We start from the raw sequence: 21,401 nt of genomic DNA on the forward strand, positions 1-21,401 counted from the left end.
AGAAGATCCATGGTGCTTTGGCAAATCCAAAAGAAGGCAACCCAGGACAGCAAATTTTAGAAATCTCTGAGGCCCAAATTGGAATGTGAATATAAGCTTCCTTGAGGTTAAGAGCTTTGAGAAACTCTTTCCCCCCACTCTACCTCAAGCGCATGGCTGAAAGAACAGAATGCAAGGTTTTCATCCCAAAGCAAGGAATCCAGATGGTCTGATTTACCCTTTTAGATCAACAGTAGGTTGAAAGTGCAATCTCCATTTATTTTTTGTTTGGAAATACACAATAAATGGAGTAACTTTCCTTGCTTCTTTTGTCCTTGGAGACAGAAATGACTGTGCTAAACCTATCAGCCTTTCCAATGTGGATACCACTGCTACCTCATGGGCTGATGCACAGCAATATTCCATAAATGAATCTCCAAGATGGTGAGAAAGCTCTGAACATATAACCTCTTTTAGCACCCAGTGATCAGACATTCGGGTCCATTCCTTGAATAAAGCAGATCCCCAAAGTCCTATCCATATCATTGAATGGTAGACCCCCAGAATCTGGGGCTCTGGAGGCTTTCATTTTCCTTCTGACTTTGGGATTCTCTTTTTTTGTACTCAAAGTGAAAGGAGAATTATATACTTGAGTGTGATCACTGAGAAGAAGATCCTTTGCTTAGGTGGTAATACCTAGCCTCTAGCAGATTGAATGGGCCATTTGGCCTTTATATGCTATCGTGTTTCTATGAATCTTGATCTTCCTGCTGAAGAGCAAGAAACTGTTTGTTTTCTGGCAACCTCTTTGACTTTTTTTTTCTCGGATCCTTTAGTTTTTTCTATAGGTCCTCTCCATAAAGCAGTTTTCCCTTGAAAGGAAGCCGCCTAAGCGGAGTGTTTGATTACGTATCTGCTGATCAGTTTCATAGCCAGACGATCCTCCTAACCAAGTCTGCCACAGCCATAGATTTGGACAAATTCCTATTTGGACAAATTCCTATTTCAGAACATTTACCACATAACAGTCCTGCTTCCAAATGAGACACTTAGATTTTGGGCTTAGATTACCATTATCCAAGCTCTCTTCCTTTCATTAGACCAAGCACAAACTTTTCTGATTGTGTCCACCTTTGGTAACTTCAGTTTCTTTTCTTTCAGGACAACGGTTAATGTGTATCCATAGCCATCACCATTCTGGTAGATGAAGATGAATGGAGGGGAGGGGTTATGTCATTTTGTCATCTGTTCCCTGGGAGTAAGACATGGACATTGCCATTGGAATAGTCTGGAAACTCTAGTGACCTGGCCTACTGGAAATGGAGTGCTGGTCTTGATGGACTATTGGTCTGACCTAGTATAGTACATACATCTACAGCTCAAATCTCAAACACCTGTCACATTTACAAAAATGTGTATATCTGATAACAATGTTGATGTGGGCTTGAAAAAAAGCATACTGCTGTCTGCTATGTGAGGTTTTTAACATAGCTAGGTGCAGTTTAGAAGAATGCATATTTTTGTGTGTAGGTTAGCTATCTCTTCCATGAGATCACTTGATGTTGTGATTTGTTTATGTGTGAAAGTAAATTGTTGGGAATAAGGTAAGGGAGCTCTACTATATCGGCTTGCAATTGCCCAATGAGTATTCTTGCTGAATTTTCACCATTCTTGTAAAAAGAAATTTAAATGAAAATATAATTTAACCCACAGTGAGGAGCTAAATTAATTTAATAAAGGAGTGGGTGCTTGGAACCTCTAAAGCTAAGCAGTTAACAAAGATCATGTTGCACAGCCTTGTGTTTTGTTCTTTCAGGGAATTTGAAGAAACGATGGACTCTCTTCAGGCTGATATTGACCAACTAGAGTCTGAGAAGACAGAGCTAAGGCAACGCCTGAACAATCAATCTAAACGAACCATTGAGGGCCTGCGTGGGGCACCATCTGGAGTAGCCTCTATTGTCTCTGGTATTGCAGGAGGTGAGTGTCTGTCAGTGCCTAAGAATACTCCAAGCACTCAGCCAGTTGGCTCAATAGCAAGCACTGCCATGCAGAGGAATCAGATTCAATCCCTGAAACAGGCTTCTGCTCATATGGAGAGAGAGCCCAGTTGATGAACCATGCTGACATCTGGTGCATTTATTTAGAGCAGTGTCCCGCAAACTTTTTGAAGCCACGGCACACTAAATTTGGGGCCGCTGCTGGAGGGCATCCAGAAAGGTGCGGACATTGACGCGATGATGTCATGCATATGTGTGACGTCATTACGTCTGCGCATGTGTGGAGGCCCTCCAGAAGGGGCCCTGAGCCTGCTATTACTATGCTGGTGGGGGGTAGAGGAAGAAAGGTGCGGAGAGGCGCTGGCGCCAGCTCACTGCCTATGGGACATGCCTCTTACCACGAGAGGCACGTCCTATAAGCAGTCAGCCAGAGTCTCACAGCACACCTGAAATCTCGCCGTGGTACATAGTTTGCGATATATTGATTTAGAGTCTGTATGCAGGATTCTGAGACAAGCCTCTGGTGTGGCCCTAGTCAAGCATTATTGCTACAGTGACTGAGCTTAGTGAGTGAGGAAAAAAGTGAACAAAAATCCTGGGTAGTTACAAATGAAGGCTAATAAACGATGGTTCTGCCAAAAGGCAACTGCTAAACCAAAAAATAAAAAATAAGACTGCTCTCTACTTCCTAATGGAACAACTACACTACCTTTTTTTATTAATCAAGCAGAATTGAGCCAGTTATGCAAGCGAGTGATATTATCCAATGGATGTCCTAGTGCTCAGAGCTAACTGACATTCTGAGCATACAGAGCCCTTGTCACATGCATTGGTCTCTTCAGTACCTCATGTGTTATGTCCTAGTCAGCAAATGAAAAAAAACCAAAAACCCGTTTCAGTGTTCAACCACCTCTGTTTATTTCAGACATTTTTGTTTTCTTCCTATTTTACCTTTATTTTTATTTTATTCCTCAATCAAAATGTCACAGACCAAGTTGAGGCTCTGCCCTTGCCTTCAGTGTGGAAAAAAATCTAGAACTTTGATTCCCACGCTAATTGCCTAGTTTGTCTGAGCTTAATGGTGAGCAGATATCTCAGAGCCCAGAAAGACCACCTGTATCTGAAAAGTAGAAGAAATTATCCCAGGACAAACAGGCAGCTTATTCTCTACATGTGGGTGACGTCATCTATGGAGCCTCCTACCGGACGTTCTCGTAAGCAGACTTGCTTGAAGATCTTCAAGCTTGCGAGTGTACCGCGCATGTGTGAGTGCCCCTCCCGCCCAACTCAGGGCATGCGTCTCCTCAGCGTGTCCTCAGTTCTAAGTTTTCCGCAGAGCCAGACGCCCTGCTCCCTTGCTCTGCGAGAATTTGTAGTGCCTCTGCACCGTGGCTTGCTTTTTTTTGTTTTCAGGTGAGTCACTGTGCTGCGTGTCTTTGTTTTGTTAAGTTCCTATTTTTCTTTTTGTTTGACCAGGTGGTCGGTTTTTGTCAGGCCGCCTGGCCTCGCAGGGCCGCGGCTGTATTTTTTCCTATGTCCCGGCCTCTGACCGGATTTAAGAACTGCACTAAGTGCAACCGGGTGATCTCCATCACCGACCCTCATCGTTGGTGCGTGGAGTGCCTGGGTGCTACTCATCGAGCTGAGTCTTGCCCGCGTTGTGCTACCCTCCAACCGCGGGCTCTTCGTCGGCGTGTGGCCAAGATTCTTCAACTTTTTGGCCCCATGGAATCTGAGGGAATGGCCTTGACCTTGACCCCGGTTGTCGGGGCCTCGGCTTCGAAGGCCTCGACCTTGATGAAGTTGCCCTCGGCCTCGAAGGCTTCGACCTCGGCTCCATCTGTTGTCCTAGCCTCGGGTAAGTCTCCTCTTCCTTCCTCAGGTGTGTCGGTGAAGAAACCGACCTCGGCCTGTTCAAGACATCATGCTAAGCGTGCCTCCTCATGTAGGGAATACTCTTTCTCGAGGTCGTCCCCAAAGGAACGCACTGCTGCAGCCCAACTCCAGACTCCTCTGCCTGTGTTCGAGGACATGCTTAAAGCTATCCTTACCATGCAGATGTCCTCTATCCTGAGTCAACTGGCCCTGGCCTCCATCTGACCAGCCTGGGCGTTCCCCCGCGGTTGCTCGGGGTCCGGCCCACAAGTCTCACTGAATGCCCTCGAGTGATTCTTCTTCTCCTGATTCGAGGCATGAGACTTTCAGGGTGTTCCGGGTGGGACTCCAGACTATGGCTTCCATGTCTTCGAAGCCTATACCTTCAAAGCCGCAGTGGACTTCCCCGCCTCGTCGGGACAGGTCCCCGTCCACCCGTGCCTCGGGGCCCCTTGTGATTTCATCATTGGGCATGGACCCTTATCTGACCTCTTCCCTGCCGATCTCTTCCGGGCCAACGGAGGGGCTGTTGTATCTGTTCCCTCCATGCCATTAGTGGGCAGAGTTCTTCTTCGCATAATTCACCATTCAGGCCTCGTGGTTCTGGTGGCTCTGGATTGGTCTCAACGACCATGGTACGCGGAACTGGTGAGGCATCTGGTGGCGGATCCTCTTCCTCTGCCTCTCTTGGACGATCTTCTAACTCAGGGTCCCATTCAAATGTTCGATCCGGGTCCCTTTTGTCTTGCGGCTTGGCTCTTGAAAGAGGTTACCTAGGTAAGAAGGGGTATTCAGATAAAGTGATCTCAACTCTCTTGGGGTCCCAGAAGATTTCCACCTCTCGGGCTTTTGTGAGGGTTTGGCCATCTAATTGAGGAGTGGTGTGATGCGTGTGGAGTGATCTCTTTTTGCGCTTTCCTGCCTAACATCTTAGAGTTCTTGCAGGATGGCCTGGATAGGGGGACTGGCTTGGTCTTCTCTCCGGGTTCAGCTTGTGGCCTTGTCAGCCTTTCAGGGGTTAGTGAAAGGTCAGCATTTGACTGCCATTCCTGATGTGATTTGCTTCTTGCGGTCGGCCAAGTTATCAAGCCTCCCGTGTGGCCCTCTGTTCCATCTTGGGATCTCAATCTGGTTCTGTTAGTTCTAGTGCGCCCCCCTTTTGAACCATAGTAACATAGTAGATGACGGCAGATAAAGACCCGAATGGTCCATCCAGTCTGCCCAACCTGATTCAATTTAAATATTTTCTTCTTAGCTATTTCTGGGCAAGAATCCAAAGCTCTACCTGGTACTGTGCTTGAGTTCCAACTGTCGAAATCTCAGTCAAAACCTATTACAGCCCATCTACACCCTCCCAGCCATTGAAGCCCTCTCCAGCCCATCCTCCCCCAAACGGTCATATACAGACCATGCACGTCTGCCCAGTACTGGCCTTAGTTCAATATTTAATATTTTCTGATTCTAGATCCTCTGTGTTTATCCCACCCTTCTTTGAAGGACCTTACTCTTAAAACGGTCTTCTTGGTGGCCGTTACTTCAGCTAGACGTGTTTCTGCTTTATCATTGCTTCGTTTGTTTTATATAACTAGACTAGCAAATTCTTAAAACATCATTTGGTTGTTTGTAGCTAGTCTCCAACTGTAACAATTTAACAAAATCTAGACTTTTGTAACTTTTGAGCCTGGGGCTTTTTAACATGTTTCCTGATTGGAAGGTTTTGCTTTAAGGGTTACAAATAGAGAATGACACGGGGACAAATTGTCCCCATCCCCTCAGGAACTCAATTTCCTCATCCCATCCCCACGAGTTTTGTTGCTATCGCTGTCCCTGCCTCATTCCTGTAAGCTCTGCAATCGCACAAGTCTCGAACTCATGATTTTAAAGTGTTTGAGGCTTGTGCAGATGAGGATATAGCTTGCAGGAATGGGGCAGGGACAGGAAAAGAACTCACGGGGACGGGGAAAAATTTGTCCCTGTGTCATTCTATAGTTACAAACAAGACTCAAGTACTTAATCTGACATTCTTTTTGCTTTGGTTATGTTTACAGCAGTCAATTCTGGTCAGTTGGTAGGAAGCAGCTCTGGCCCCATCCAGGTTAAGGATTCTCCTCTCCTCTTGCAGCAGATTGATGCGTTGAGATTGTCTGTCAACCATTTGAAGCATGAGAACAATAGACTGAAGGTCAGTAAATTGTTGCACACTAATGTATTCTATTTTAATGATTTTGGTTTTTTAAAAAAATGCAGAATCTTGCATATAGGTGGAAAGGACTTAGATGTATTCTGGGTTATTTTCAGGGGCTGAGTAATTACATTGCTAATCTTAGGTTCCATAAGATCATAAGAGTTGCCATACTGGGACAGACCGAAGGTCCGTCAAGCCCATTTCCAACAGTGGTCAACCCCAAGTCCTTGGCAAGAATTCATGGAAAAAACAGATTTAATGCTGCTTATCATAGGAATAAGCAGTGGATTTCCTTAAGCCATCTTAATACAGTGGTACCTCGGTTAACAACGGGATCTGGATAGCTCCTACTACCTCCCAGACACCCCTTCCCAGCATCCCCCTCAATAACTAATAGACCACACACATATTTGGTATAAATAGCCGCAGCTCAATTTATTAACAAAACAGGAAATAATTTACATAAATTAACATCCACAACATTAACTTCCATATAACAAATCAGCAGCTCCTCCCGAGCTACCCGGTGTAACCATCAACAAAGTTTCCCCCGACCCAGCCATGAACAGCAAGAGTCTGAGGGGTGGCATGACCTCATGCCCCATTAACTGAGTCAGTAGACCCCCGGGCACGGCTCCCCGCCGGCCCACCGCTCATCGCCAGATGAGCCCCAGCACCCAGTAGCTCGGGAGACCCGCCACAGGACTGTAAACATACAGCCCCCCCCCCCCCCAATAAAGGGAGCTGCGGCTGTCAACGTAAGGCAAGGACCCTCTCACAACTCGATGCAAAATCATCGAGGAGAAGATCCCAACCCACCGCCGACAAATGAACCCCGTCCGTGTGAAACAAACCAACGCAAGATACATCCACCCACTCATGCAATAATTGCATACCCCCTTGACTAACAACCCACTTACCCACCTGCCTATTTAATTTCGCCAACCCCCGGGTCCAACGCCGAGACGCTAAACAACGAGGGCGGGGCACAATATCTGACCAAATCAATAAAACCCCAGGAAACCAATCCAATACAACCCTGAGGTCGTCCTTGATGAGATTCACTAAGTCCTTCCCGGAACACGCATCCACATCGTTCCCCCCAAGGTGCACCAACAGTAAATCAGGATGACGAGGCCGCGAACAAAGGCGCTCAAGCAACAGCAGCAATTGACTCCAGCGCATCCCACGTTGACCCCACCAGGATACACGGAGGCCCTGATGACCCAGTCCCAAATGGCGACCGCCAGGATGAATAGCTGCTCGCTCCGGCGCCCAGTGTATAAAGGAGTGGCCAACAATCCACAGGGAATAAGAACGACCACTGGAACCTGAAAGAAAAAACAAGAACAGCTAAACAACAACAAAGACAAACCCAAGGTGAGTATAATTGGGAGCTTTAGCATAACAGATACAACAAATCTGCACACCCCAAATCCCTACGGAGCGCCCTGCCCCGAATTTGACACACAGGAAGACCCTTCCCGACGAATGTACCCCCGGAAAGCATCAGAAGCCCAATGCCCCAACCGCTGTATGCCCTCCCTAGACATGCCAGCCATGCTCGCACTCGTAGCCGCTCCAATTCTAAAGGAATGAGTCCCGTAAGCAGCCGGGTTCTCCCCACAGCGGTCCAAGGCCAAACGTAAAACCGCCTGAAACTGATAACGCGTAAGCGGAGCACCCTGAGCGTGAACAAACAATGCGGAACCCCCAACCGGACGAATCTCCAGAAAAGCTCGCAACCGAGTAACCAGACACGAACGACAAGCAGCTACCGAATGTAAAACCACCCATTGCCCCCGTGCACTCTGATCCGTCTTGGAGCTAACGATAAGTAGCCGCACCATCGACGTCTGAAGTCGAACATGCTGTATCAACAGGCCACGCGAGCCTAAGCGAGCCAAAGGACCTACCAACAACTCGCTCACCCGCAACGCCCCAAAAAACGCGATGGCAAAAGCAGCCTGAAACAAACATACTTCATAAGGCGAACTAGCCACTTCCACCAACGCATCCATCAACCGAAGGAGTAACTCATGTGTGATGGGCAACCGCGTGTCCCGAGGACACGGGCGCACACGCCCCATCGCGCGAAGCAGGCGCTGTACCAAGAATCCGGAAACAGGGCAAGCCCAACTTAACGCTCTGCAAAAGAATGAGAAGCCTGCTAGGCGACTGCGAACCACACCCCGGGATGTATGAGCCCGAAAAGACGACAGCACGAAATCCGCCAACAAGGATTCGGCCACATCACCCGGGCACCAGCCACGCTCTGCCAGAAAAGTCGCCACCAATCGAAAGCCCACAGCATAATGCGACCACGTAGAATCCGCTACAGACAAGCGGAGCATTTCCCAGATTTCTTCCTGACCAGGTTCCATAAATGTGCTGGCATCGGCGAACCGTCCACCCGAGCATCCGGCGCCAACTGTCGAAACTGCAAAAAATTGAAACGAGACAAGGCATCAGCAATTCCATTCTGCAAACCTGGAACATGACGCGCCCGTATTTACAAGTTCAACCGCAAACACCGCAAAACGAGCTCTCGCATCAACGCATTTACCGCCAGACAACGCGCAGCTTGCTTATTAACTGCAGCAACCACTCCCAAATTATCGCACCAAAAAACCACCCGCCGATTACGCAACACATCCGCCCACAACTCACAGGCCACAACAAGGGGAAACAACTCCAATAATGTTATATTTCTAGTAATACCCGAGCTAACCCAGTCTTCCGGCCACCGTTCAGCACACCAGGCACCGCGACAAAATAGACCAAAACCTACACCACCTGCGGCATCAGAGTACAACTCCAAATCCAAACTAGACACAGCAGGCGCCTGAATAGGCACCGTCCATTAAAATCATGCAAGAAACGCGCTCACATACGAAGGTCAGCACGTACTCCAGCCGAAATACGTAAGAAATGTCTACGATCACGCACCCCAGAAGTAGCCGCAGCCAGCCTACGGGAAAAAGCACGACCCATAGGCAACACTCTACAAGCAAAATTAAGTGATCCCAACAAGGACTGAACAGTATGCAAAGTCGATTTAGGTGCCACAAACACCCGCTCAATGAGCCCTAACAACTGTCGAACTTTCATCTCAGGAAGACGAGTAACTATGGCACCCGTATCGAGCTCTATCCCCAAAAACACCAAAGAGGTAACCGGACCCTCGGACTTGTCCCCAGCTAACGGAACACCAAACTCAGCTGACAGTTCCTCAAAAGCCCTCTTTAAACTCGCACAGACCATGCTGCCACCTGCACCAACAAATAAGAAGTCGTCCAAATAGTGCACTACTGAAGCAATCCCCTCCCGCTGCACCAATACCCAATGCAGGAACGAACTGAACTTTTCAAAATAAGCACATGAAATGGAACATCCCATCGGCAGACAACGATCGTAAAAGTAAGAACCGTCAAATCGAAAACCCAACAACGGAAAGGACTGTGGATGAATCGGCAACAACCGAAACGCCGATTCGATATCAACTTTAGCCAAAAGAGCTCCCTGTCCTGCCTCCACTATAAGCCGCAAAGCACAGTCAAAGGATGCATACCGTACCGAACACAAATCTCGCGGAATGCCTTCATTAACCGAATGACCCAAAGGTCGAGACAAGTTATGAATGAGACGAAACTGCCCTGGAACCATTTTAGGAATCACCGCCAAAGGTGATATAATCATCTGTGGAAAAGGAAGCTCCCGAAAAGGACCGGCAATACGCCCCAACCGCAATTCCTCCGATAACTTGGTTCGAACAATGCCCCGCAACTGGGAAACCGAGGAGGCATTCTGAACCCGCCCCCTAACCAAAGACCCCTGAAAAGGTATAACAAAACCAGAAGTAAAACCAGCTTCCAGAAAGGCAGCCGCATCCCGCAGCCTATACTTCCGAAGCCAAGGACGCATCGCCCCAATTCGGATAGGAGTCAGTAACTTCACCGAAAAATCACTTCCCTGCCCCTTCTGCAACACCGCCACTCCGCTTGGGACACTTGAGGGCTGCATGCGCCTGGCCACAGACCGAGCAGGCATGTCTAAATTTACAGTCGGTGAAGGGGCAGCTGGACTTATTAAATTTCCAACACACGTCCGACCCAGCAGCGGAATCTCCACCGACCCCCCCCTCGAAAAGGCCGCCCACCGCCTGCAGATCCGGGAGCAACCTTACCAACCTGAGTGGACAGAGACTTAGACGCCATGTGAGTAAGCCACAAGTTCACATCCTGGGTGCCCCAAGACATAAACCTGTTCTCCTCCATTTTGTCTCGAAAAGCCTCGTCATAATTTAACCAGGCCCAACCGCCAAACCTCTGATACGAATCTAAAACAGCATCTGCATAGGACAGCAATAAACCATAGTCCTGTGGGTTAGCTCGCCCCCAGACGCTGGCCAGCCGCAAGAAAGCCCGCACCCAATTAAGAATTGACCGCGCTACCGGGAAAGGTTTAATCTCCTTCCGATCTTTTTTGGATTTTTTAGTACCCCGTCTGTGAGCCCTGCCCTCTAACAAGCGAAAAATATCCACACAAGACCGCCAGCGAATTTTACGACGCAAAGAGCGAGGCACCCGTTCCCAAAGCTCCAACAGAGCAACTAACGCAGGAGCCCCACGTACACCACCCGAAGAAACCGCAAGATCACCACCCGCAGAAAGCTCGACACTGCCTGCAGGCCCCTTTGACGATGACGACGAAGCAGACGAAGACGACGAGGAAGACCTCGTCGACGATGAAGACGACTCGCCCCGCCGCCGTCTACGCTTACCCTTTTTCCCGCGTGCTTTTCCTGCAAGAGCAACCTGAGCAGGCGCCACATCACCCTGTGAAGAAGATCCTTGGTCCACAACTCCTCCTGTAGAGATGCTGCTGACAGCAGTCCCACTTGAAGAAACAGGTCCTGAAGCCGAGACGCCCCGAACAGCAACCCCAGGCAAGGAAGACAAGAGATGAGAAGTTCCCGCAGTGCCACAGCCAGCAGCTACCACACCACTGAGCGCCGAACTGCGCTCCGATCCGGAACAACCAGGCCTCTCAGATGTCCCCGCAGCTCCCACGTCTTGACACTCCAGGATCACGACCACCAGGAATAAAGGCAGGCACCTGTGGAGACCAAGAAAACAAAGAGGCAGGACCAGGCAAAATACCCCCAGCCATACCCATAGGGACACCCCAACTAGCACCATAACTGCTACTGGGCATAATACCCATAGCCATAGGGCCAACAGAGCTCCCCCCCAGTGGGAAACCGAGGGCCCCACTCCGCTAACAGAAGACCCTGGACCCCAGGAAGGAGAACCCCAACCAGGACCCCAACCCCCAGGAAAAACACCAGCCCAAGACGTAGACGCTCCCCCGACAGGAGCAGCCCCCTGGCTGAAGCAATCTATCCCCCTGCCAACACTAAAAACGTGAGGAGACCCACAGGGCTCCAAATTACCCATCCCACGAAGCACACTAGCAGCAGCCCCTTCTCGAAGTGGTCCCAAACCCCCCTCTACCCCTGGGTGAGCCAAAGAAGCAGCATCAGTGGTCACAGAAACCCTCCCGCTCGTCTCCAACGGCACAGAGACAGCACATGTAGCCGCAGGCAAAAAAGCCGTTGCTGAAGCCCCGCCCACGCGTGAAACAGACGAGTTGCGGCCGGCCGAAACAGCCCCACTCGAGCTGGACGACGAAACCGCCTGAAGCCAAGCCTTACCCACAGAAACCCCCGCTGACCCAACGCTCCCCCAAGTCCCTCCCAAACCGGCAATGGCCATAGCCGACAACGCGGCAGTCTTAGAACGGCGCACCGGCCGAACCCTCTCATCCCCAGTGCCCCGACTCACCTGCTGCGCCGGCTCCTCAGAAAATGAATCGCCTGCTAGAAGGGAAATCTCCGCCACGTCTCCCTCAGTGCCGTCACCCATCAAGCCGCCGGACTCCATGACGCACCCGCAACTGCCGACACAGACCCAGCACCAGCTCCCAGCAACCGCCGCAAAAAGCCGCCCTGGAGGACTCGGAAAAAAGAAGTCCTCCAAGGTCCCGGCTTTTAAAACTTTCCTCCAGCCATGCCCCCTAGCAACAACCAATCGCGCTCCTTTCTTAACGCAAACTGACTTCCCCTATGGCTCTGACTTCCTATTTCTCTTTCCCTAACTAGCCTACCCATGGGCACCTAGGGCTCCCAGCCCCGTGTTATCTTTTGCCGTTCGAGACGGGCTCTCAGGCTACTTTTTACGAGTGCAACGGTTTGCGAGTGTTTTGCAAGACGAGCAAAACATTTGCAAACTTGGTGCCTCGTAAACCGAGCTTGCCTCGCTATACGAGCGCCCCCCCCCCCCCCTGGAATCCGGCATCCCCCAACACCAATCCGGCATCCCCCCGCTCACGTTGCCCCCCCTCCACCGCGATCCTACTTTCCCCCCCTCGAGCACGTCAATGACACTAACTTTACCCTGTCTTGGCACCAGTGCCGATGCCCGAAGATCCTCCCTCTTCTGGCGCGGCCTGGGCTGGGCGGTGCGTCGGAGATCCTCCCTCTTCTGGTCTGGGCTGGGCTGGACTGGCTTTGAGCATTTGCGCATGCTCAAAGCCTTCTGGTCTCGCTCTCATTCTCGGAGAGAGCGAGACCAGAAGGCTTTGAGCATGCGCAAATGCTCAAAGCAGTCCAGCCCAGACCAGAAGAGGGAGGATCTCCGACGCACCGCCCAGCCCAGGCTGCGCCAGAAGAGGGAGGATCTTCGGGCATCGGCACTGGTGCCAAGTCGGGTAAAGGAAGTGTCATTGACGTGCTCGGGGGTGGGGGAAGTAGGATCGCGGTGGAGGGGGGGGGCAACGCGAGTGGGGGGAGGATGCCGGTTCGCAGGGGGGGGAAGCGGGGAGGGGTTTGGAACAGCGTTGGATTCCTCAAGGGGGGGGAGAATGGAGCAGTGCCGGTAGCCTCGGGGGGTGGGGGGAGGAGGTGGAACCAATCAAATAAGTTTCCCTTACTTCCTATGGGGAAACTTGCTTTGATATACGAGCAATTTGGTTTACGAGCATGCTTCTGGAACGAATTATGCTCGTAAACCAAGGTTCCACTGTAATAGCTTATGACTTCTCTTTTAGGAAATTATCTAATCTTTTTTAAACCCTGATAAGCTAACTGCTTTCAACACGTTCTCCGGAAATGAATTCCAGAATTTAATTACAAGTTGAGTGAAGAAATATTTTCTCTGGTTTGTTTTAAATCTACTTAATAGCTTCATCACATGCCCCCTAGCCCTAGTATTTTTTTAAAGAGTAAACAAGTGATTCACATCTACTTGTTTGACTCCATTCAGTATTTTAAAGACCTCTTATCATATCTCCCCTGAGCTGTCTCTTTTCCAGGGCTGAACAGCCCTAGCTGCGTTAGCCTTTCCTCATAGGAAAGTCATCCCATCCCTTTTATCATTTTTATCACCTTTCTCTGTACCTTTTCTAATTCTGCTATATCTTTTTTGAGATGCATCGACCAGAATTGCACACAGTATTCGAGGTGCGAACACACCATAGAGCAATATAAAGGCATTATAGTATTTTCATCATTGTTTTCCATTCCTTTCTAGATAATTCCTAACATTCTATTTGCTTTCTTAGCCATCTCCGAACACTGAGCCAAGGGTTTTGACGTATCCTCAACGATGAGGCAGTGACTCCTAATATGGAACCCTGCATCACAGAGCTATAGTTTGGGTTCTTCTTTCCAACATGCATCACTTTGCACTTGCTCACATTAAAAATCATCAGCCATTTTGATGCCCAGTCTTGCAAAGTCCTCTTGCAATTTTTCACATTCCTCTTGCGTTTTAACAACTTCCGGTCATCCACAAATTTAATTATCTCATTAGTTATTCCCATCTCTAGATTATTAATAAATATTTTAGAAAGCAGCGGTCTGAGCACAGACCCCTGGGGAACCCTACTATTTATCCTTCTCCATTGAGAATGTTATGCCCTCTCATGCTGGAGTTTTCCTTCATTTGAAAAAGGCTCACCTGCTTCAAGATACCACGGCCTGGGATAGAGCTTGGGAGGCCTCTAGTGGGAGAGGATGTATTTCCAGACTTTATCAATTGTTGGTGCACCATGAACCTCCACCGGAGCACTATTTTCAGTATTGGGAGACTTTGTTACAGTGCACATTCACCAAAGGGCAATGGAAATCCATGTTGCGTGCTTTATTGCAGGTTTCCATTGCTACAAACATGGTGGGAAATGGTTATAAAGTTTTCTATCGGTGGTGGTATACCCTGGAGAGACTCCACAGGATTAATTAAAACTTGCCAGATGTTTGCCCATATTTGGTGGATGTGCCTAAAGGTGGGTCCTTACTGGGATATGGTATTTTCCATTTTGTCTGATATTTTTTAATTGTTAGAGGTAGGATGTGCGTTATTAAATTTGATTCCGATCGGAGTGCCTGCTAGGTTCTCTCCTATCATTGCTTCCTTGATGACGACGGCGCGCCTAGTTTTAGTCACGGCATGGCGTCAGGAGCATATTCTTTCCAAGGATCACCTCCTGACCCAGCCAACTCTTAAGAACCTCCAGCCTCCCAGTGTACCTTTTAAATCCCTGGTGGTACAGCGGTAAACCGGGATAGGAGCAATCTTCCTTTAATCCTGCCCCGTGCAGAGCTTCTAGCCTTCTTTTTTAAAGTTAAATGCTATTGTACTCAGATTGCCTTTGTCAGCTTATTCCAGGGATTATATGAAATCTGATCAAGTTATGGTCATTTTTATGAAGCAGCCCCAGCACCATTACCTCCTGCACCAATTCAGGTCTAGTTTAATTTAATTTAGTTTAGTTTAATTTATTTGATATACTGCAAAAATAAAAATGTAAAAGCTAGTTTAAAAGCTGCTATATCTCCTTTTTAAATGTTGATACCAATAGCCTGGTTCCACCCTGTTTAAGGTGGAGCCCATCTTTGCGGAATAGGCTTCCCCTTGCCCAGAATGTTGCTCAGTTCCTAAGAAACCTAAAACCCTCCTCCCTATACCATCACCTCATCCACGCATTAAGACTCCAAAGCTCTGCCTGTCTCTTGGGTCCTGTGCATGGAACAGGGAGCACTTCTGAAAATGCTACCCTGAGGTTCTGGGTTTTAGCTTTTTACCTAAGAGCCTAAATTTGGCATCCTGAACCTCCCTACCACATTTTCCTATGTCATTGGTATCCATTTGTACCAAGACAGCAGGCCCCCCTCCCTAGCACTATCTATAATCTTAAATTAGTGATGCATGAAATCAGTCACCTTTGCACCAGGCAGACAAGTGACCAAGCGATCCTCATGTCCACCAGGCATCCAGCTATCTACATGCCTAATGATTGAATCTCCCACTATAATTGCTGTCCTAACCCTTCCTTCCTGGGAAGAAGCCCCTGGAGACACATCCTCAGTGTGAGAGGACATTGCATCCTCTAGTGGGTAGGTCCTGGATACAGAATTACTTCCAACTTCACCAGCGTGGTGATGTCCTTTAAGAAGACCTCCCTCCTCCGAGGCTACACAGAGCCTACCAGATTGGAGGTTGGACTTCTCTACAGTGTTACTGTAGGTCTCTTCTATGTAACTAGCTGTCTCTCTCTGCTTCTCCAAGTCTGCTACTCTAGCCTCCAGAGATCGGACCTGTTCCCTGAGTGCTAGGAGCTCTTCGTACACATATGACCTCTCACCAAAAGAGATAATAAAATATGTGACAGTGTAAAAAACTGAATAGCCCCCACCTTACTGCTGGACTGCCACCTGCATCTTAATATTGGTGATTCTTTTGTTAAGTTGCTAAGGGAGTTGAAATATATACACTAAGGACCCCTATGATTGCTAGTTATATGTTAGGCTATGGTAATATTTAGGTTTTATTATTATGTTGTAATTGGTAGGTTACCCTATAAGGATTTCTTAGACTATTTCTTAAGAGCTAATTACTTGGCAATAGAGATGGCCTTACTACTTTTTTAGCCTTTTAATTGGTTCAAGACCTATAAATCAGAGATCAGGCCATGGGTGGGTGGGAGTTGGGGGTGAAAAGGAGGGAATTAAAGTCTAAACTGAAGCTGCCTGTGCCTATATGCTGTGCTTTATACTGATAATATAGTGATTTTAAAATAGCCCTGTGAAATGCTAGCCTATGTACTCTAACAGAGACTTTCTATGCTAATAAAAAACTATCCCTTAAAGTCCCTTGCTAAGTAAGCAAAGTACGAGCTTACCTATTTAGTTTTAGGTCTCCTTTTTCCCATGTTTGCAAGCAATTTCCCAGCTAAGTCTTACCAGTAAAGATCTCTCTGTCTCTGGAAATCCTCTCACAGGACCTCTTCTGAACAGCACTTTAATAGTTTCCAAGTTCCTATTGTAAATTAAAACTCTGTGATTAGTACAGGGGTTGGTTACAAAGAGATACCTAACAGGCTTCCAGGTTATGGACAAGATGTCACATTTTCAGTGTATCCAGAGGCCCATATGTTTTGTTTTGGGTTTTTTAGCACCATTGTAACATATTACTTATATTTCTTGTTGACAATGTCTGTCTTTGTTTAATGGTTTATTTCACTAGGCAGCTCAGATGAATGCTGAACTTGGAGCACTGCCACCTCTTCACATCTCAAAGCTTGCATTTCCCAAAGAAGGTCAGGTAGCTGCAGTGATTCCCAACACATTATACCGGAAGACGAATCAGCTGCTGGAAATCCTACAGCTAATGAGTGCTAGTGCCAAGGTGGTGGACATCACACACAAGAAAACAGGTCTGGCAATTATAGTTGTACTGAGGTGCTATATAAATGTGCCAAACTAAACACAGTTTGGTATGAGAAATATATTTTATATGTTTTCCTGGATAAAGTAGTGTGATGGTCATGCTAACAAAAGTTATCAAAAATATGAAGTGAGTGTTTTTTTAAATTGCACCAATTCAGTTATCAAGGCATGTGTTTTAAGCTGGGTAAAAAGGTATTGCCTTCTTTATTTAGCCTTTATTTTCACCTTTTTTTATATTACCATATACTACACCATCAAGTAACTGCAATGACTTTCCTTATTGCTCTCTAAAGCTCTTTTGCTCACCTCTCCATGAAACACTGCACCTCTTGAGCCTACCATTGCAGAAGCTTTCAAATTGTCCTTCTCAACTTCCTTTGGGGTTTTATCCTCTCCAATGCTTATCCCTTCTGCTACTCCTTTTTCTCCAGAGTTCATTTTTCTTCTTAATCAAGCTTATCTTTTAAAGGATTTTTACTCTGCTCCACAAATGTCCTTCCCTCTGTGCTCTCTCAGGAATCCTTGTCTTCTAAAATAAGAAGATTGCAATCTTCTGACTGGGAAACAGATTCTTTGGCTTCAGAGTCTCATTCTTTTTAGCATATCAAGCTCTTCTTTCAGCTTCCTCTTTCAGCAGGGATTGCTTGGAGGACAGAGAGCTCCTGGGAGATGAAGGTGATGATCCTTCAGCCTGTAGGCTATTTCACAAGGAAGAGTTTCCCTCCTTAATGTTCAGGGTCTTAGACATTCTCAGTTCTACTCAAGTAAGCCAGGCTGCTGCTTCTACATAAGACCATACCACGTCCAGTACTAAAAAGGTACCTAAAGCCTTTTCAATTCATGATCCTATATGAGAATTACTTTCAACTTAGTGAACTACTCCTGTCACTAGTATTGGTGAGCTATGATATGGCCAAACTCTGTTGTCTCCTTCTGATGCTCAGGCTGGATTTCTTGGTAATGGCAGACACAAAAAAAACTGTTGTACCATTGGAAGGCAGTATGGCACTTAAAGATGTTCCAAGACACTAAGCTTTTGAAACCACTTTAAAGCTCTCCTTTGAGGTAACTTCCTTTTGTCTTCATGTTACTGGCTCTAGGCTCATATGTGGCTAGAGCTGATCTCTGCCTATCCAGCAGGCTAGTGCTGCTTTTGAGGGTTTTGAATCCCATGCTTGGATTTTCACACCTTGGAAGTAGGATTAACCTTTAAGATTTGCTCAGAGCTTCTGTGAAAGAAATGCTTCTGGTAGTTTCCGTGAGATGCTTTTTTTAGATTCAGCTTTGGGCTGCAGATTTAGCCTCCAAATTCAGATTTACTAATCTACCTTTTAGAGGTACATTTACTGTTTGGTGAAGACCTTGAAAAGCTGTTAAGGACTTGGAAGACTAGGTCTCCCATTCGCCAGAACTTAAGGACTTGGGAGACTAGGTCTCACCATTCGTCAGGCCAATTGTCCATCAAGTCCAGTAACCCGTTCTCATGGTGGCCAATCCAGGTCCCTAATACCTGGCCAAAACCCAAGGATTAGCAACATTCCATGCTACCGATCCAGGGCAAGCAATGGCTTCCTCCATGTCTTTCTCCTATTGGTTTTAAAAAGTATTTCCCTGAAACGTCGTTGAGTGTCCCCTGTAACTTTGAGTGCTACCTAGTCTTCCGTGTTTTGTTTACATTTCAAAGATTATAGATGTTATAGACAGATGTTCCTTTTCCTTTTCTAGACCCCATTACCAACAGAAAAATTTCCTTTTGAGGGGACAAAAAAGCCTAAAGACCATCTTCTAATTCTGCCTTCAGTTTCCAATGATTGGATGAAGGTCCACTCCTCAGAATCGTGATTGATGGCAACCTGATGTAGTTCCACAACAAGTGGATCCATATAACTTCCAATCAGTGGGTGCTGAAGATCAACAGAGTGGTACAAATGAGAGTTTTCCTTCCCCTTGCAGATTTTTTCTTAGTCTTCTTGTGGAGCTCTTGCCAAAAAATTAGCGGTTCAAGACACCTTACGAGGTCTGCTGGTCTTAGGACAAGTTCTGCCAGTTCCCAGATTGGAATGGGGTCTAGGAAGGTATTCCATCTATTTTCTGGTACCCAAAATAAAGGGCACCTTTATGCCAATCCTTAATCTAAAACACATAAACCACACACTTTGAGTGATTGATTCATGGAGACTTTCACTCTGTGGTTCAGTTCAACCAGGGGAGTTTTCACTTCTCTAGATTCCTTCACATTATAGTTTGGCTGCTCATCAGCGTTTCTTGCATTTCACAATCCTAGGGGCTCATTATCAATTTCTGACAATGTCTTTTGAAAACCCCCAGGATTTTTTCAAAGGTTGTGGTGGTAGCTGTGTTTCTTTGGCACTAAGGTATCGGGGTGCCTCTCTGTCTGGACTACTGACTGATAGGAGCTTCCTCTCTATAAGAAACCTTGGACAGTACTTCAGAGCGGTCTAGCTACTTCAATGCCTAGTCAGTCTTGCCAGTTAACTCACACTCATTCCCTTGAGTATCTGGGAGTTCAGTTCAACACCAAGGCTGGTAGGGTCTATCTTTCTCCGCTCATAATTCAAACTTCAATCTCAGATCTGTCAACTCTTACTCCTTTGGAGTCTTTGAGCATAGGATTACATGCAGGAGCTAAGGTTGATGGCAACCACGTTGGAGGTGATTCCTTGGGCAAGAGCTCATATGAAACTGCTTCAGCTTTCTTTATTGAGCCGTTTGTCTCCTTTTCATCAGGTATACAATATACAACTTCTGTGGAAATCTCAAATGAAACACAGTATGAGTTGATGGCCTTTTTAGTAAAACTTTAAGTAGGGAATCTGTCTCCTCGACTTGGACAGCACTGCTCTTTCTAAGCTGAGTAGAAGTTCTCCAACTATAGTCCTGCCAGTATGACAGGCAAGTTCTAAAGAACTCCAGGAAACCTGTCTGTCTCTAGCAATTGAAGACAATATTAAAGCAATCCCCCACTCTGGCAGCAGTTGGAGGAACTCTGCTTAGCTTAGAAGGAATAGTGCTTAAAAGTTGTCACTGTGGATAGAAGTCTTTGACACATTACGAGGTCTGCTGGTCTTTGACATCTACGAAGTTTTAGGTCATTGGCTCCATCTCCTAACCCAAGCATTGTGTCCAATCAGTCGCTTGAAGCTCTGGACAGTTCACAAAGTACTCTAAGCATTTGCAAATGTTCTTCAACAATGACCTGTGAGAATCCTTTCAGACTAGGCAACTGTGGTGGCCTACTGTATATCAACAGGCAAGGAGGGACTTTGAGTCTCCCTCTAGCGCAGGAGACTTGATGCCTTTTCCCTTGGGCAAAAAAGCATCTGGAGATTTTTTTGACAGCTCACATAGCAGGGGAGTAAAACATTCAGGTGGATTATCTCAGCGTGAACGCATTGGACCCTGGGAAGTGGGAAGTTTGGGATCACGCAGTCTCTTTCATAACATCAAATTGGGACTTACCTCGAATGGATCTAATGGCAAGTAGGTCTAGTGTCAAAATTCCTCGATTTTTCAGTTGGAGAAAAGAATCCAGTTTGAAAGGCTTAGATGCCCTGCTCCTGCCATGACCTCTGAATTCTCTACTCTACCTGTGCCCTCCCTAACCATTGGTAGGCAGGCTGCTTTGAGTTGTGCTTTATTCTGGTCAAGTAGTTTTGGTACCAGCAAATTGTCCCAGGAGGCCATGGTATATGGACCACAAATGTATGTCATAGACAAATCTCTTCTGCTTCGTAAAAGGATTCTCAATTAAGGTCCATAGAAATGGAGAACTTGTCTCCCTTTGGTCTTACGTCCTGGCTCTTGAGAGGTGAAAGCAAAGAAAGTTTATCCTAATGATGTCATCACTACCTTTTTCCAAGCTAGAATCTATACTAGAGTTTGGAAAGCCTTTAAGTCATGGTGTTTAGAAAGAGCTATTTCTCCTTTTCAATCTTCTCTTCCTCATGTTCTAACCTTTCCTCAGGAAGAATTTAAGAAAGACTAAGCCTTGAATTTTTTAAAGGTTTAAATGGCAGTTCTAGCCAACTCTAGAATTGTTCTTTAGTGCCATATCCTGATGTAGTGCACTTAGGGAAGTTAATGATCTACAAACTCCTTTGCTTTCAGTTTGTCCTTAGTGGAATCTGAATCCGGTACTTAAGCTCAGGGCTCTCCCTTTGAGTCCCTTGAAAAGCTACCTTGAAGGATCTCATACTGAAATCTGTTTTAAAATCTCAATAGCTTCAGCTTGGAGAGTCTTTGAGATCCAAATGCTCTCTTGTAGAGATCCCTTTTTTTAGTTTTTCAGAAGCATGTATATCTAGTCATATGGTTACTTTGCTTTCTTAGTTGGTTTCTTCCATTCATGTTAACTAGCCTTTGATACTCCCTTCCATTGGAAAGATTATGGAGCAAGTTTCATTCCTTTAAGATGTTTGGCATCCGAAGGGTTTGTCTAAAATATCTAGAGGTTCCAAATGAGTTTGGGAGATCCAACTATCTTTTTATTCTGTTTGGGGGTCCTAGAAAAGGCCTACCATTGCTTGGTGGTTGCGAGAAATGATTTCCTCGT

The 21,401-nt window shown here is 46.8% G+C and overlaps 1 protein-coding gene across 3 annotated transcripts in view; it reads left to right on the forward strand.

Annotated features, from left to right (window-relative positions):
- LOC117364549 (dynactin subunit 1-like) overlaps window positions 1-21,401 on the forward strand; it is a 206,168-nt gene that overhangs the window by 168,216 nt on the left and 16,551 nt on the right. For all 3 annotated transcript variants that reach the window (XM_033953860.1, XM_033953839.1, XM_033953848.1), the window contains exons 23-25: window positions 1,796-1,959; window positions 5,903-6,036; window positions 16,626-16,815. In XM_033953860.1, coding sequence (XP_033809751.1) covers window positions 1,796-1,959; window positions 5,903-6,036; window positions 16,626-16,815 — 488 coding nt within the window. The remainder of the gene's footprint in view (window positions 1-1,795; window positions 1,960-5,902; window positions 6,037-16,625; window positions 16,816-21,401) is intronic.

This window comes from Geotrypetes seraphini, chromosome 1 (assembly GCF_902459505.1).
Source record: "Geotrypetes seraphini chromosome 1, aGeoSer1.1, whole genome shotgun sequence".
Lineage (NCBI taxonomy): Eukaryota > Metazoa > Chordata > Amphibia > Gymnophiona > Dermophiidae > Geotrypetes > Geotrypetes seraphini.